Raw genomic sequence first — 19,442 nt, 5'->3', positions numbered from 1 at the left:
AAAATGTATATATATTAATTAAATGCTTCTAATTTTACATTTATTGCCAGTTCTCAAATAAGCACACTAGCAGTTGGGAAAAATATATTTTTAATAACGATACAAGTATAAGCACACTATAAACCTCCATCTGTCAAAATCCTATTATTTGAAGAGAACAGCATAATATTAATATTTTTCCGTTTGGTATTGCATGTGCTGAGCTGGGCAGCGCGTGAGTGCCCATCATCTAAAAAACTTTTAAAACATAAAATATTTTTATATTGATATGGTATGTCAATATAAAAATATTTTTATCTGTATGAGATGTCTTTACGATAGCTAATTATATAATACCTTTAAACAGAAGGGCCCTTAAGTAGGGACTGAATAGACCGACTTGGTAGTACAAGGATCTCACAAGTCATAACTTTACGGTAGAATAACCGCGTTACGAGATTTGATTTTTCCTAAACGTAATGGTTTTGATGAAATTATATTTAGCTCTGCTCATTGTTTCCATAACCACGTTAAAATACGCAAATTCAGTTGATTGCGGCAACTGAACAAAAACTTAAGAGTTCAAGTACAAAGTGACGCTCGAAGGCCGCCCACCTTGTATGGTTTCTGTTAGTTTACGTCAGTGTGAGTTAAACTAACTGACTTTTAGCCTTATAGAAGATTTATATTATCTTTTTATTTAAGGAAATAAATAATACTTGTATTACCGACATATTGGTTTAGGTTAATTAACAAAAAAAGAACACGTAAACTAACTAAAACTGAACTAAACCAAAAAAAATTAAAGCTAAATTTTTATGTGTTAAGATTTAGCTTAAAATTTTACTTACTTATAAGACTGAGCTCGTCTTATATCAAGAGGTACGGAATTCCAAAGTAGGATACTTAGCACAATTTTGGCGATTGATATGAATTCAGTTTTATAAACAGTTTCAAGAATTACATTGCCAACAGAATATCAATATTTGGGTGCCATTCTCGATAGACGCGCAAAAAAATATGTGCGAGCGTGTCTATTATAACAGTGGTTAGATAAAGATATACATATATATATGTTTAACTTTTTCTAAAGAACGCAGTCGGGCAAAATACTCATCTGGTGTTAAGTGATCCCGCCGCCCATGGATCACAATACCAGGCTCGCGAGTGTATTGCCAGCCTTTTAAGAGGGATTACAAATCCTTAAAATAATAAGCCAAATTGGTTTGAAAATACCTCGACGACAGCCGGTTCCACATAGAGGTGGTCGCACCACAGCGTATTATTATTTATCAACTATTGTATTGTCATAAAATATTCGTGCAAAAACATACAAAATTTTAATACGAAAAAACAGATAACTAGAAAACAGAGCTTTGGTCGGTTGTATTCATTTGATTTTATAATCATTTAACATGTTTGTCGGTAATATTCAAAGTTAAATAAATACTTTGATTTTATCAGTAGATAAATTTTAAAGACATCAAAAATAATTCAATGGAAATGATATAGCTTATAAATTAATAAACATAGGTTTCCTAGTTGATAAAGATTTTTTATTACTTAATGGTATGCACATTTTATGTATCCGGTATCTATATATAATTAAGTATAGTTTTTATGCCTTTGGATATTGGTCCAACTTGTGTTGTATTGGATATTAAATTTATTTAAAACTTTTGTCTCAAAACTTAATACACAATATTTTAACTGAAATGACAACTAAGCGCGATTTTTTTCATTCTAAAAAGGCATAAAATCCCTTTCATGGAAAAAATTAAACTATTTTTAGAAAATGCAATAGTAATTTTAAGTATTTTTAATACACTCAAAAACTAGCGACGTAGATTGCAGACGACGATTGCAGGGACGTATATCGTTCGGGATGTAGTCTATTACACACTTATGCGTTTTCTTTCCCAACTGTCAAAACAATGTCTATTAAAAAGAAAAAACTAACCACGAAGTTGATACTAAAAAAATCACCATCATGCAAATGTTTCTAAAAAAAGCTACTAAGTAATTTGTTTCAATATCAGATTTAACAATTGGATTCAATGAGTTATGTTAGGTTTCTTTTCATTTCATCTCATTAAATTTAATTTCATATCAATAAAAAAATCTACTGAAGATTTGGCTGTATGGGCATAGTAACCTTTGCCTGCTCACAATGGGTAAAGAAAACAAAAAAATCTCTGCTTACGGTTGGCGCCATTTTCCAAAAATGTTCTTGCGAGTTGAGTTGTTTGTTACACAAAATGAGTAATTTTGAGGAATTTTATTTGAATTCACAGCACCCGAGCCTAGAATTATTGCAAAAAATGCTTCGGAGAACATTTTACCGGAAAAGTAAAAAAGTCGCTACATATACGTACGATGAATTTGTTGCTTGGAGAAAAGAGAAAAAAAGAAAATAGTTTTATTAAATTGATTAATTTTATAAAACTATACGCAACTGTATTAAAAATATGCGTGAAGTAATATATGTATAGATTACATAAGCTTTTTGGAGGAAGATCGAGGAACTTATAGGCTATATTTTAGTAAAAATTATGTATGGAACTTACATTAATGAATTCTCTTTCACTGTTGTAATAATAATTAATATGGGAAATCTTATATACGTTTTAGGCTCTTATTTGCCGTTAATAGTAATATAGTTATGTGCCTAATTCTCGATTTTTTGGCCCATTAATTCACACAATGTTTGCCTTCACTGTTGTTAACGATTAGATACAACCCTACAAAGAGAAAGATGATTTGATTTTTACACAACCCGCGTTTCACGTTAGTTTTTAGTTAACGCCTAGGTCAATACTACCCTGCTATCATATGCCACATCAGAACCGTGGTTAAAGCGGAGTAACACAGTTAAGTTGGTAAAGAGGGTAACATATACTTACGTATTATCTATTATAGTTCCGTACGAAAGAGGTCGCTAGTTTAAAGGAAATATAAAAAAAAATCGCGTCTTATAGAAAAAAAGCGTCCGATCTATTTATCGGCTTACGTGGAAGATACTATTATAATTTATAATGTATAATGCATTTGTGTGCGAAGACACGGGTGCATGATATTGTCCTCATAGATACACATTGACAATAACAATAAAATTCAAGTTTTGTAATCTACGCAGTTACCTCAAAATATCTCGTGTGTTGTGGCACTTAAGTGACTAATCGGAAAGGAAATTACCGACAATTTAAAGCGGCCAGGTTACAACACGTTAAACACTGAATTAAATAAAACTTTGAAAAGATTATGCTTTTGTATGCTTCCTTGTTACCAATAATATGTTAATTAGTTGAATTGTTTATAAGCTACACGATATCTTATAAAGAAGTGTGGATCTTTTGGTTAGGTTAGGTCTCCCATGTTGTGCGTCGGAACCCCATCCTTGGAACATTTTTTATGTGTAGGTACAATTCACATTTGCACATGTGTTGATGAAAGGAGAATACCTAAAAGTCAATGCGTTGTGTCAGGCTTAGAAGGAAGTTAGGAGTTTGTTTTCTTACAAGATTTTATCACGGGACATCCATCTTGGTTTCAATATAGAATTCTCTATGAAACCAACTACGAGTTACTGTACGCACGTAAGAAAATCGACAACCCGCAGGAATTACGATTTTGGATATAGAAACTGTTTTCTGTCTTATCATTTCACATAATATTGATCAATTGAAAAATAAATGCATAATTGCAGTATACAAAACTGTTATTTGGCTATAAGTATTGGTAAGGCTCGCAACCAAATAATTTAAAATAACATTGTCATTCAATAGTCAAGTCTATTACACAGTTATAAAGAACTGAATCGATTGAACTTGAATCTTTTATTTGCAATCAATAAAATAAATTGAAATTTAATGGACTCGGACGCGACTGAATTAGTACTTGCGTATTTTTATTTATAAACTTCAATTAAAGAAGGTTTTTTTGAATTAATCTAGAACCTCGATCTTTAATGTGTGAGCAATAATTGTAGACATTTTATGTTCAAAACTGTAAAAAGAAAATAGCTGGCGCCAAGATTGTTTTCGACAATTGTGTAATGTCAATATATTAAGTGAGGTAAAGTTATTAAGATACCTTCTTGCTTACCTGAGGTAATAACGTCCTATTTTATTTTTAATGGTTCTATATACAACTTGGATTTAATTATATATTGCCTTTTATGACCGACGCGTAAAGTATCTTTATGGAGCTTGATCTTGGTACAGGTATAAAATGTAATTTAAAATAAAATTAACTTAATTCCATAGTCTATACCTATTGTATTATGAAACACTTGGATACAATTTGTTAGGTCCTGTGGCTAATAATTGTCCAAACCTTTATTTTTTCAAGATGACGTCTCTCTATACAATATAATAATAAATCTCTAATTCACTGAGACATGCTGATGAAAGAGTGGTGTGGAGGCAGCATGTTGACTAATCGGATAGGGCTCCATTTAGTAATAAAGACTACGAAGAAGAAAAAGAGAGAAAAGGCAGTCATTAGGCTTTTGTTTTGTTTGAGGTTAAAATAAAGTCGTAATATCTATCTTGACTGAGAAAACATAAATACTAAGAAAACTATTAAATCACTTTCATGAACTAATTGGATCACAATGTATGCTAACCAAGCGTATTGTGGAATATAAAAATAATACTTATTAAGTGTAAGTGCTATACTAGGGTGACCCTTCATTGAGGATAATATTTAATCATTTAGAGCAATAGGCTTCGTGGTTCAAACCGTACCTTCAGTAGTTCGTAAGTACGAGGATAGGTGAACGGAATATATTCGCTATACGTACACGCTGAACAAATGCATGGGGCATTTGGTAAGCATTTGGTAGAGCTAAGAGTATAGGAGGCTCTACCTATAGTCACTGGTAAAAGCTACCAGGTGCCTACTTCTTTAATTGGCACTTGTGAACTTAATCCCCATGCCCAAGAGAGGCTTTACTTCAATTGAAACACAAGGAACAAAATCAAAGTCAGAGGAAAGATTATTTTTATTTGCGCCGTTTATTACTTTCCGCCTGCTATACGCCAGCGGTAATAGAAGAGGGTTATATGGGTTTAGTTCCAGTTGTGGCCATACAAAAATTATTTATTCGGGAAGTTAATGTGAAAAGAATAAATAAAAATTACTGAATAATAAATGGTTACCCTACAATAGTTTAAGAATATCCAAGACTGTTTACCTACGTAGGGCAAATGAAATTGCAACGTATTGCAAAGTACATACTTTGATGAAATCACTTCATTCGTTTGTTTAATAAACTATTTATTTATGGAAAATATTTGTATGGTGTCGAAATAGTCTTATTTTAATAAAATAATTGTGATAAAGCGCTTTAAATCTCGTGAAGTTACGATACTGAAATATTCAAGCTTCAAAATCTTTTAGTATTGTAGTAAAAATGTAAAAAGCTCCTTATGAGAGCTTCAAATGATTTTGAAGTGATTGATAGGATATTGTTGTTGTAAGAAGGCAATTGTTGCTCTATTGAGCAAAGTGATGTACCCCAATTTCGTAGCAGATATAAATATCCATAAAATAGTTGATACCATATGTCTAACTACAATATATTTAATATTATCCAGCCGTCAAGACTGAACTGCGAGACTAAACGCTAGGTATTCTAGAAACAGCTATTTGTCTCGGCTAATAAATGTCCAATGAATTTTGAGTATAACTATTAAATATGCAGCAAGGGCAGTGCGCCTAATGCACATTAATTTCAAGTTCAACGTGATTGATTACATACATTATTTAGCTTCTAGACATCAAACGACCTCGCCATAGTTGGATAAATTACCAGTGGTGAAATATATAATTATAACAAACGACCAATTTAATTTTTAGAATACAGACAGACAGACATAACATTTATTACAAACAAAACACACACACACACATAACCACACAAAATAACAATAATCAAAGAAAGAAAAAATTAAAATGCGATATCGTTAATAATGTATTGTTTTTGATACCTAAAAGAAATTTTATTATTATTATTATTAATAAATAATCATAAAAAAAAAAATTCTCATTCGGTTCTTTTAAAATGTGTAATGCGTGTGTGCTGTGGCTGTAATTGGTTCTGGCTCAGCATTATACTGAGGAGCAAACAACTTTTATTGGTTTTAGCATATTTATAAATATCTATACAATTATAATCGTAATTAAACGGTTGTTACTCCCTTTTTATTAAATCATGATTGTTGTATTGGTGGATTTATTTATCACATCACTCCACTTATTACGTACGGGGATAATTAAGTAATTCGTTTGCGTCAGCAGTTAATATACACATTTAATTTTAATTTTTAAAGATTTAATAAAAATAATAAAAAAATGGACACCGGTTTGAATAGGGGACAGAGACATTTTAAACTAAGATACGGGACATCTGGAAACGCTAATTGTAATCCAAGTCGAATCTCAGGTCACAATTTTATCTTGAGCGCTGCCAAATAAGAGAAATATAGTCTAACAAATAGTTGACCAATATAATGAATAGGATAGCTGTAGGACGCACGAGTGTTCTTGTAATAAGGAAATTTGCCCACTGCCCGTTAATCTGTGGAGATGTAGGCCACTCCAGCTCGTAGTGGCTAGTTGATAATGTATGAACAAGCCGGTGAGAGCGATACTTTCTACTGATTCTATTTGACCCTTGTTTACTCGGCGGCCTATTCACACTACGATACTTTTAAATGAAACAGAAACTTTGTAAAGACGTAAATATTATTTAAAAATCGCCAATATTTTTATAAGCCAAATCAATTCTCACACTCATTTAAAGGTTTTTTATGTAACAGGAGTTTTATCTGGTGTTAGAATATACCGCCGCCCGACACTCACATTCCCAGAAGGCTCGCAAATGCGTTGCCTTTTATTGGTACGCTACGGATATACTTCATTGGGCAGGTGGTTCTAACTTAACTATACTTTCGCCTCTTTCTGTCAAATTGCGTTTACGTTGTGATGAAATGAGACACATGGGAATTTTAGTAAAAACTTTGCAATTAGACTATTTAATTGTTATTTATAGAAAGAGAGAATATATTTTCCATCACTTAACATTTAGTAAAGATTTACTTATCAATGAATCAATCAATTATCTGTTATCGTTATTTTTCAATATTTTTTCTTATCGATTTTTATCAAGTCGCTTGACCGAGGTTCATCGTATTTGTTATTAGTTTACTAGGATTAAGGATACAAAAAACAATTATTTATTTTATAAGTTTTAAAACGTAGTTGTTCTCCCGATGAGCGATAAAAAAAGGCGCGTGCGTACAAATTACACTTGCCAGAAGTGAAACTTCTTTCTAAATTAATTATTCCTAAGGTAAATTCCCCAATAGATGATCATGTACCGGTTTAAGATCGCTGCATGTATGTGTTTATCTATATTCACACTGTTTACTCACTGTATGTACGTGCTAATAATAATATAAATAAATAACAAATCTGCGTTTGCTGCACAAGACGTTATGCAACAGAATTTGCCATCTAAATTTGTAATGTATAGGCTACTAAACGAATTAGTTTTTTTTAATGCATCTTTGTCTATTAATGTACTTACCTTTTTCTGTTTCATATATATTGTTTTTATATAATCTGTTTTGGCTTTGTCTGTCTAATATTGTCTTTGTATTTTGCCTTATAATATGTCTATAAGCTGTAAGATTACTTATAATTAAATAAATTAATACATCAACCATTAGCGTTTTCTCGCTCTCCCTTTTTCACTCTCTCTCTCAATCGGTGTCAATCGATCTCAAACTTATATTACATATTAAAGTTATATTTTGACGTACATAAAGCTGCGGCCCTATAATCTAGATTCAAGACAGTTAATTCCTAGCCAATATTATCAGAACTGCGACAAAATCGCATACAAAACTGACGGGATCAGTATCGCTGTCACTATTGAAAGTTACAGAGCAAGGGCCTAGTGCTAATCATTACCTCCCTCGGCCTAGTGCTAAATAAAGAAACGGGCACAAATTAATTACAAATCATATATTAACCTTTAATTGATTATAGCGATAAAGGTTATGTTTATAAACGTTCGGGCCAGCTGGTTCATTGGACAATTGACCAAATTGACGCCAAATGACAACATTTGTGTCAATGGATGCAAGTAATTTGACGCCGTATCACAAGGATTGATTTAGAATAAAGAATATTGTGTTTAGGACATGGAAACGTATTTCATTTGGCACGAATTTATTAATGCAAATGTATTAATAATTTATAAGTTATTAATAATTGTTAAACAATTCTATCAGTGGTGCTTTCCTCTCTCAACGAACAAATATCGCAATATAAGGCAATAGAGGAAATGCCAGCATTAAAGGGACACTAAGGGACCAAATTGTTTAAATTTTAGTTTTCAATATTTCCACCTTTAATTATTATTATTACAACGTAGGTTAAGAAATTTGGTTTTATTTGTTCTTCGTTACCTTAAATCACTATTTATAACAAGCTGTAAACTGTTTTAAACCCCTTTTTTATTATATCACTGAATAGAGAAGACCATTTTAGATGCTTTTTTCAAAACGTTGAACCTGAAACATGACCTGGGCTTTGGTTTACTGATGATGATGAAACGTGGATAATGCTGACTGAAGCAGTACCTAAGTACTCCATTTTAAATTATATAGAAACCAGATATTAATCACATGTTAAGCAAATCATTTTAAGTTTTTTTTAATTAGTTACAGTAATTAATCATATAATCAATACACAAAACATACCATATCCATTTATTATAACAGAAATGATAATGAATTTTATATCCGTGATTGATTGATAATTATCATTTTACAATGGCAAAATTTTAATATTAAGTAAATATTTATTTATCCCTAAATTCGATGGAATGGTTGTTATGTCTAAAAAATAATATCAAAATATGTTGCTAAATGCAAATCTCGAAGACGGCTAGACAAACTCAGAATTCAAGGATAACTAAAATGTTCTTTTTGTTTATTTCTTGAATTCTGAGGACGGTAGGAACTATAATAAGAAATTTAAAATTTCCTTTTATGTATTTAGTACTTCGGGTTTTCTGGAAATGCAAAGTCTATTGAGTAGCATAAAAAAATATTTTACATTTAAACATGCACTCTAATTAGAAAATCGAATATTAAAAAATACATATTTAATTTTTTACTAAATATCTAAATGATTTGTAGTTTACTAAAATTATAATACCGAAATTGTTAAAAATCTGAATTATACTTTAATATTTTTAAACATCACCGAGGTTCAAGGGCTGCAGAAGCCATTGTTTTGACATTTCAGTATTCCCAAGTACAAACAAACAATACACAATATAATATTAATGTATTGATTGCGTCACTTTCGCCGGACGATGGATCGTCACATTACATTGCGAAGTAACCATGAGAAACTCGTGATATCATTATTAAAGAAGAAATGGAAGGAAAAAACGGTATCTTTAACATTTCTTCCGCCATCGCTACGACAATGAATTCTGAAGATTCAAATAAGAAATGGACGTACAATTTATAAAATCCAGCCATGAGCGACCTGTCGATACAGTAACTGCTATTTTAGGAGTTGTAAATAACATTATCAATATAATATGTTTATTTATAAAGGTACAACACATCATATATAATGCATTTTCTTTATGTGACAAGATATATCTACTAAAAATACATGAGTTATGGTAATTATGGTGAACATATTTTAATTTTAGTTTTTACTACTAATTTTTTGCACAACAATACGGATCCAACGATCTATATTAAGCTGAAATTCGGCCAGAGGTGAAGTAAAAGAGACGGCAACGCACTTGCAAGTCTTCTGGCATTTTGGGTGTCCAGCTAAACTAACTCACTCACTAAACATCAGGTGAGCCTCCTGCCGGTTGCCTCCTATTATATAAAAAATGTATTAATTTTTAATGAGAGGTCTGAACTGCCAGCTTGTTTTCTTACAGACATTTATAATTAATCCGATCCTAAATTAAATACCATAAAATAAGAATTCCTGCAAGACGACGTATTCTATACATGAAGTGAAGCTCTCAGTTTTCATATTTCATAGATTGACCTTGATACCACAACGAAATTCGCGTGATTGGCCGAGGTCGTCGCTCTCGGCTGCATTATTAAAAGAAATTGCCGTCATTGAGATGTATCATACTAATAATGCACAACGGTTGCGATACTTTTTAACCTCTCACGCAAAAAGGGGAGTTATAAGTTTACCGTCTCTTACCCAGTGATCATTATTTGAAGTAAAATTGCCAATCTAATATAAAAGTTATACTTTACGTGCTGTTGTATCTATTTTCATACAGCACTTATCCTAGACAGAGTCAGTGGTCAGAACGATTATGCTGGAAGGTCAGAAGCAGCAGCAGTAGCTATAAAGTCTAAGCCAAAGACATGATCTTCTTGACATTTATCAAGTAAAACGCTACTAATGATACCAGAGCAATAGTTTATCATTGAAATTGCAAAATTAAAAAAGACGACCCAATATTTATCTAAAAATATCCGTACAAAGAGATAACCGACACGTGTTATCAGTAAGGTGAACTGGGTCATCTAGTAGTATTATACACGTCAGAGTTCGGTAGCAGGCTTTTGAATTAAAAACAAAGAAGGCAAACGATCAAAGTTTTAATAAATACATTTGAACTGATTATATTATTATGGACCACTAGTAATGTAACCTTACATTACATATATATATTTTACTTAATAATTAGAAGCGAAAACAAAAGCAATCATCGCACATATGAAGCCAAAATGACCTCTTTAGTTTAATGTCCAATAACATAAGTGACACTTAGATTTAAGAACACTTCAATAAGTTAAGTTAGTTTTTTGTTAATCCAGCTACATAAACCCCTTTATTTATTAATAAATGTATATTTCAAGTATAACGTAAGCAGATTTACTGCAATTCATACCCCCCACCCCTCTTGTCAGCATAACTAAGCTCTTAAAAAGAATAGTACATAAACGTAAGAATTTATTGGAATCCTTGAAAATCCATTTCGTTATCAAATTTAGATATGACATGTGAGTAATATATGTAAAAAAGTAAATAATTACTGTTGACGTAATCACCAAACAAGAAAAGCAAAGACCCCCCCACCTCTATACTGCTTACTTAATACCTTGAATGGGCCCTATAAGTCAATTGACACCCAGCTTCAAACATTAACTAGTTTAATTGAACATATCTACTACAACCTCCACGAAACTTAACTGGCGCAGTCGGTACGATTGCGTCGATATTTTGTCAAATATCGGTGACCTATTTCAAAAATCAAACAACAAACAATGGATTTAGGTGATGGACGGATTGTTTTCACGTAAAATCATTACAAGTGGGTGCAAATCGATAAATATTGGGGCAGTGCAAGTCATACCTTAAATCGGATCATATTTCTTTGGGATAACTAACTATACCTTCATGTGACTTCCAAAGTTCCAAAGAGGGGTCGGAAGTGCGTTACTGGCCTTTTAAGATTTGGTACTATCTTTTCTTAAAGGACCCTAAGTCGAATGGGTTCGGAAATACTTCACTGGTTCCACAAAGTGGTGGTTCGCGGCAAAAACTGCCTTGACAAACGCTCAGTTGTGGAACGAAGGACGTTGTGGTGATACGGCTGGAATATCGTATTGCCTCGACGTCCTTTGATGAAACTCAGCTGCAGGTATTAATTTGTATAATATGTATCGTAGTTATATCATAAATATTTTCCTGCAACTAAACACTACTCTTAAACTTATCTAACACGACCGCCATCGAACTTAACTTACGATACAAGGTTTTAAATAGGTAAAATAAAAATCTACAAATGAATATTCTTACATTTCTACATTCAACATTTCAGCTACAAGGTAGTCTTCTTCCACGTTTAATAAATAATACAAGCCTTTATTGGTCTTGGCCTTGCCTTGGAGTTGATGCCTTTTTTGCATCGGTTTCATTTATAAGCACTTGCTTATTAGGCGAACGGTCCTTTCACGCCGACCTTTTTTCTTATATAATGTGTTAATTGATTCACAGACATTATTACACAAGTTGCTGATGCATTGTTTATTTGGGTTTGGGCCTCAGATTTCTGTATTTAAGAATCATCATTTATCAATTTACTAGGCAAGTAGGTGTGCAACCTCCTGTGCCTGACATACGTCGTCATTTTTTATTTCAGTCTAAGGCAAGCCGGTTTAGTCACGTCGTTCACCGTTCGAACGAATGTGCACTGCGCGCGTAAGACAGAAAGTAGGTACATTGGAGGTCAGCCGGGGATCGAACCTACGATCTCAGAGATGATAGTTGCGAGCTGAACTCACTAGAGGAACACTGCATATAAATAATATTACATTTAAAATAAAAATCATAGCGCGATAATTCATAATACATGAAATCTAAATATTTAGTCATTTATTACAATGCAACATTGAGTTGCTGTTTAAGCATAAATTAACACGACGGTGACAAATTACAATCGCCTATATGGCGTCATCTTTTTTTTGTAATCACAGTTAAAAAATAACTTTTAGCTGTGGCCTTACAATAAGTTAATCACTTAAACTTGTCGTTGGTATCGTTAATTATAAGAGACCAAAATACACGTGAAGGTCACTAGGATATTCAGAGATGGGATGGACATATCCTCACGACAGTTCGCGTGTCCGTCTGCTAGACATAAAGTGGGTGCTTCCTTTGTTCTAGCGCTTAAAGTACCGTCACTCGGTTTGTAATAATTTATTTCGTTATTGACTCTACAATGTATATAAATGGTTGCCATATGTTTAGTTAACTAGCCTCCAAAATTTCGATAAATACACTCAGTATTAGGACAAGGCTGTGTTATCATAACAATAAAACAGATGCTATCGAAAAATCTTTGTAGCAATTTTAGCCTCCAAGTATTGCCATTTACATGTATAACCTGCTATCCTTATATTATAAATGTGTATAAAGTATGACAGGCTTAGTGGCCTCAGCGTGCGACTCTCATCCCTGAGGTAGTAGATTCGATACCCGGCTGCGCATTAATAGAATTTCTTTCTATGTGCGCATTTAACACTTGCTCGTATGGTGAAGGAAAACATCGTGAAAAAAACCGGCATTCCTCAGACCCAAAAAAGCATGTTTCAGGCACAGGATGTGATTACCTACTTGCCCTTTAGATTGGCCCTGTAAATATTTTAAAGCCAATGATATATATTAATATATATTAAAATAATGAATAAACTAAGTTTATTTATATTACCTTAGAAATATTATTTTATGCAACATTGTTAAGACTTTCGCCAGAACCAGTGATTTGCAAACAATACAAAAGTCAAAATACATCTCATTAGCTTGTTCTAGACATTCTTTCTATGTCAGTTTTTAACAATAGGTTATATTGTTAAAAAGTCTGGAAATACGAAATTGTCTCGCGTCAGGTGATTTTTATTTTCATATTTGTGAATCGAAAAGAGTTTAGTATACATTATATTCCTGTATGTTTTTATAGTGTTCTTAAAGTTATATAACAACGGAATTTCGTCTATTTTAGCAGTATTTCGCGACTTCTTCAACAGTAACATTTATATTTTAGTTAATTTACATAATATAATCATTATGTGGGTTAGAAGAAAGAAATTTATGTGGGTTAAATAAAATAAAACCTCCCCGGGGCTCACATCTTCTTCTCATCATCATCTTTCGATGAAAATTTAGTATATGTATGGGCCGGGGTTACAATTTATTATGAGTCTAAGAGATTATTTATACTGTTTCCAGGAGGAGCTTCATCTGACAAATAATTTATTTTATCATAAAAAGTGATTTTTAATGTTAAATGAAACGTAAACAATACAGATTAATAAACACTAACTCTTTTTATAAAATGTGATTTGTAGTTTCAATGTATACTTTTTAGAAGATCGTTTTAATAGTCCGTTACTTTAATTTTTTTGCTCGCTTGTCTTGTCCACATTTTACTGGGAAGACATCATTTTAATAGTCGATTTAATGTAAAAATCCTTCAAATAGAGACTTAAAACTTACCAGATTCCTCTCGAATTACGTAGGCCGATGTTTGGAAAGATTGTTTACGCACATTTGCAAATCGGTACCTAATATACGCCGACCTACTTACTCAGGTTCATGTTATAGATCACGGACAACCATAATAATTCAGTGAATGTTTGTTTTTTTATGGATTTAGTGATTGATAAATACAGTTCGAAACGTGCCAGTACTCTGCAACTTTCGAGCGATATGGATACCCACCGACGTTTTGTAGATCTGCTGTGCAGCTGTGCCGATGTAGATCTCTCAGCATTCGTAGCGCTGCTGTCGTAACAAGCAATTAGTATGGCCATTGAGAGTAACAGCGCAGGTTATTCAATCCTGTTATGTCTATGCTTCATAATATTCTAAGATTAATAAATTAATAACGATATGACTTAGTCATGTAAATGATGATTTTGTTTTATCCTTTTAGACTATTTAAGGACTGCTTTCGTCAATTTTTCATACAAATATGATTACGTCGCCTAATACTAGTAAAATGTACAAGCGATTCCTGAGATTGTGTTGCCGACATTTTAGAAATTGATACGTACTTTTCTCGAAGGACCCTCGAATTGATTACTAAATTCAATGTGTTACAATGGTAGTGTGCGGCAAAAAATGCCTAAAGAAACTAGGGATGCCAACAGGCTCGAATTTAATGACGTGAAATAAGTGATACCATCATGATCCTATGTTCCAAAATAAACGTATTTTATTTTTTATTTTAAACGCTCACGCGCCTCGATGTCCGACGACGTAAAGAAAATAGTCAGCAAACGCAATCGGATGCCAAAACACATTGTATGAAAAGTTTAAACCACCGGCCTATAAGTACCGCGTAATAATAACTTCGTCGTAGGCCATACTATCAATGTTTAATCGCTTGTCAAACTCCCATAAAATGTGAGATGTAATCATGAGCTTACTGCCTCTACCCTGCGGCGGCATTTGTTACACTCTAACGGTCTCTTGACAACTCATCAGTTTCTGTCGAGTGTTTTAATAAATTTCCCGTGTATAATAGAAAATGTTTATTACAATATCACACATATTAGTGCCTTATTTAAAAATAATTTAAAACAACTGTTGATGTCCTAATTCTTGTATGTCTCTTCTCTTTAATAGCTACAGGTATATTTGTCGTTGTCCGGCTTTATACATTTTGTGTTGTCATGTTTTGTTTTGTTTTGCTCTGTATCATATTTTTATTAGTGAAACCTTTTGTGGATACATCCAATGTGTAAATAGTATGCTTTATTTTTACCTGTTTTAGTGTATAGATGTATCTGTTTTGTTTCCAAATAAATAAATAAATACTTTACCGAACATCTTTGTGTGCGATAAGAATTAATTTAAATCAATTTTACTGCGCTCTTTAACCCGTAATGGATTTGTTTTGCATTATTTGATAACTGTGTAAGTTGTTTATATTATGTATTTAATGTGTTTCATTCTTTCCAGTTTACCAGATCCCGTCCTTTCCAAAATACATAGGTGAATTTAAATATAAAGTGTGTATCTTGCTTAGCTCTTAATCCAGCATTAGCCCTTTCTATCTACCTTCATATATTATATATTAATATTAAGAGCTTTATATTTTATAAATAATAGTAAGGCCTTGAAAATATCTATGCTTTTTTTTTTTTTTTTTTTAATGAGGTGGAAATGCACTTCTGCAGGCCCGCATCAAGAATCGAACTTAACGCGGGGACTGTGGGGCTGGATCTACACTCAAAACCCTCTGCTATTCAGAGGGGTAGCGAGACCCTACCCACTAAAACCACCTCAGCCCATCACACGCCCTTAAGATGGGCCCTCGGGGTTCGCTAGGCATTCTACCCAAGGGACCCGGGCTTATATCCGACATAGAGAGCTAATCATGACCTGCGGTTCCGGGCTACTCGAGGTCGAGCCCCCAACCTTGAACTACCGGTCCTTCTACAATCATCCCCAGACCTCTCCCTCAGTCGCTCAGCTGCCTCCTTCTGCAGCATTACATGCTCACAGAAGGAGACCATTGCACTCCAGGCCTCCTCGCTCCCTAGCATGGCTATTATAATTCCCGGTAAAGTGAGGTCCGCCCCTATAACCGATACCAGGTCATGACGCTCCCTTGTCCAGGTGACACACTCAGCCACAGTATGCTCCGCCGTGTCATTTGGAGCGCCGCAGTGGTGGCACAACGGATGCATCTCCCTTCTAGGCACCTTATGTAAATACCGACCAAAGCATCCATGCCCAGACAATATCTGCGATAGCCGAAACGTCACAGCACCCCAATGTCTATTCACCCAGTCTTTTAGGACTGGGCGGATTGCCCCTACCGTCAATGCACCAGCGCGGGGCGTAGCAAGATCGTCAGACCACAAAAAGGAATGTTGAATTACTGACCACTGTAATTACCATCCTCGGCCTAGAACGTATTGCTACGTTCTAAACCTACACAGTATCCTTTCTATAGTTGCCCACTGCATTCTATAGAAATTCAACCATGCCCACCATGTACGGTTTAAGCACTCGCCCGGTACCGTACAACCCTACCAAAGGCCGAGGATAAATTGAAAACTTATCCTCGAACCGGGAATCGAACCCAGTACCCCTCACCACAGCGGCCACATACAAAGACCGCTAGGCTATGAGGCCCTTGAAAATATCTATGCTGGCTAGCTGTCTCTAGCTGTCTTTTTCCTTATCTAAAAGATAGAAGGAGATAGGTATATTTGAATGCTGAAACAGAAATCAACAGCAAAAATCTACCTGCTCTCTTCTTTTAAATAGCTAACGTTATAGGCTATGGATGCAAATAGATGCGTTGCCGGCCTTTTACTTACAGTCTCTATTAGGGAACATACACTGTGTTATAAGAATTACCTGCAATATCCCTTAAAATAGCTAACATCGATTTAGAACCGAGAAAAATGTGGCGAAATTAATTTCAGAAGTCAGGTTTTTTAATTGTTAGCCATCTAGCAATTGAATATTTTTTTTCAAATATAGACTTAAAATATCTAGATACAATAATAACCCTTGCATATGTTGCCCTTTATATATCATCATTATATATATATATATATAAAACTATATATTGTAATGGTATTGTAAATATTTACAATACCTCAAATGGAACAGGAAACTCTATTCCATGAAATTTTCTGACGCCGAACTGTTTGCAGAAATATCTGTTTTCAATTCTATGTTGTTTGTATAATGTACAAATGAGTTAAAATGAGTTTTTTTTAAATACTACGTCTCGCGTGGTTTGAATTTGTAATTCTAATTTTAAGAATGGAATGAAATCTATGAAATATTTTTCTTCACTGTACTCATCATGTCATCATGTGTGTAATTAATTTTTTTTTAATTATTGAATTAATTGTGCCATTTCTATACAATAATTGTATTGTATAGAAATGGCACAAATTATCTACGAAATTTTATGTTTGAGACAACGATTGCTTCTGTTTTGTTCTGAATGTATCTCTTAATTAGCACAATTGAAATGAAACAGAGTTTGTGCCAAACCTAGAGGTCATTTCTAAATAGGAATGTAATATGTATTTGAAATGTGCATATTATTTAAAAATACCGTTTCCACGTTCCGTTATTCGCAATATGCATATAGTATCAAGCTATTAGTTGGCTATTAGAGGGCTTGTGTTTATAAACACTTAGTACACTATCGGCTGCGATGTCTGACCTCAAAGTTACGATTTTAAATCCTGTTACCCCCAATTGAGACGTTCTTCATCTGTTTTTAATACATTCATTCTGTTCACTATTTCAATCTTTTTCAAGACCGTTACAGCTTAACCGGGGCTCAAATCTACAAGGTTAGCGCGTACTTAGTTACTAATCTAATCCTGCATATTAACTCCTCACGGTATTTCTCCACACTCTCTGCATCCCGTATCGTCCCAAAGATGCATGATGCGCCAAGCTTCATGTTTTGATAATTGTTTTTAACGTATTGAAAATCGCTAGATAAAATACTTCAATACCACATGAACATACTCAAAAACTAATATCTATAATTCTTGGTATAATGATGATGATGAAGATGCGTAGATGACGTACTTAGGTTTACCATATTCAATTAATGAAAATAAAAAATCTTTCATACATAAAATGTAGAAATATGCAACGTTTACCTCACCATGGAAAATCTGATTAAGTACTGTGCAATAATACCATTAATTATTAATAACTTGTGACTAAAACGCTCTGATTTCACACATATATAATCTTGGTTGAGGCCAGCGATTTATCTTTATCCACATCCTTTCAGATGCAAACGATACTTCATCACAACAGCAGTGGAACAGCTGCTTACACTGGCCGGCTGAAGAAACGGGAGGTCCATCGAGCCATAACCCTCCATCCCGTAAAAGACCACAGACAGATGTACCGGCTGCATACTTACTTTAAGGTATTCTATTTAAACCCACAAATACCTTTTTCAAGACATGCTTTCGTGAAATGTACTTACGATCCTTCCTTCCTTCTTTGTGTCTCTGTATGTGTGTCTATAGGGGCCCTTGCCAGGTTGACCTCGGTTATATCTAAAAATACAAATATTACCTCAATATATCGCCCAGTAACACTGTTTCCTGAGTGAAAGTTAGTACATACTATATTTTTATAAAGTTAAAAATGGACGTAATAACTGTCGTCGTTCCAAGTTTTACCAAAGTTGTTTATACAAGCTCAGGCTTTATAAACAAGGACGCGATATTTGAAAAAATAAATAAAAAAATTTTTTTTAAAGATTTATCATAAAATACAACTTTAAATAACTTAAAAAATATCCGAAAGGATAATACAGCCGTAGGTGTTTAATAAAACCCACAAAATTCTTTATAAAGGTAATATCAGGTTGCCATCAGATATTATTTAATGTTAAATAATTATAAGGCAATGAACTCGTTGTGAGCACAAAACGCAATTTTAAGAAATTAACCTGTATTCATAATTATTTATGATTTGCGCTTTCAGTGATTTTTTGGGCTTTTTAACTATATATTTAAAAGTACACCCTTATTCGTATTTGAGAGACGTTTTCAAGTTTCATTTTGTCGGTTCCAGAACTTAAAAATCCAGGATCTTCGCGAATCCACCCTAGACCTTCATAGAGATATCGCGTCATCACTCAAGAAACTAGGTGTGGAGCCAGACCAAGTAGCCGACTACATGCTTCTAGAAGGCATACCTCTTTTTCCAGCTAAAATCGGCGAGCCAGGCTATTTGGGTGACAACAATATATTAGGTAAGATTTACTATATGAACTTTTTAAATAACATGGTCAGACCTCAAATCAATTAAATGTTATTTACGAATGTAATAAATTTAACTGTTTTAAATGACAAACGGTATAAAGGATC

The 19,442-nt window shown here is 33.5% G+C and overlaps 1 protein-coding gene across 1 annotated transcript in view; it reads left to right on the top strand.

Moving 5' to 3' along the window:
* Positions 1-19,442, top strand: part of LOC111003509 (chondroitin sulfate synthase 1) — a 34,384-nt gene that overhangs the window by 7,737 nt on the left and 7,205 nt on the right. Inside the window, exons 2-3 of the mRNA XM_022274042.2 lie at positions 18,350-18,490; positions 19,147-19,327. Coding sequence (XP_022129734.2) covers positions 18,350-18,490; positions 19,147-19,327 — 322 coding nt within the window. The remainder of the gene's footprint in view (positions 1-18,349; positions 18,491-19,146; positions 19,328-19,442) is intronic.

This window comes from Pieris rapae, chromosome 5 (genome assembly GCF_905147795.1).
Source record: "Pieris rapae chromosome 5, ilPieRapa1.1, whole genome shotgun sequence".
Lineage (NCBI taxonomy): Eukaryota > Metazoa > Arthropoda > Insecta > Lepidoptera > Pieridae > Pieris > Pieris rapae.
The sequence above is the reverse complement of the archived record's forward strand: the minus strand, read 5'-3'. Positions and strand labels throughout refer to the sequence as shown.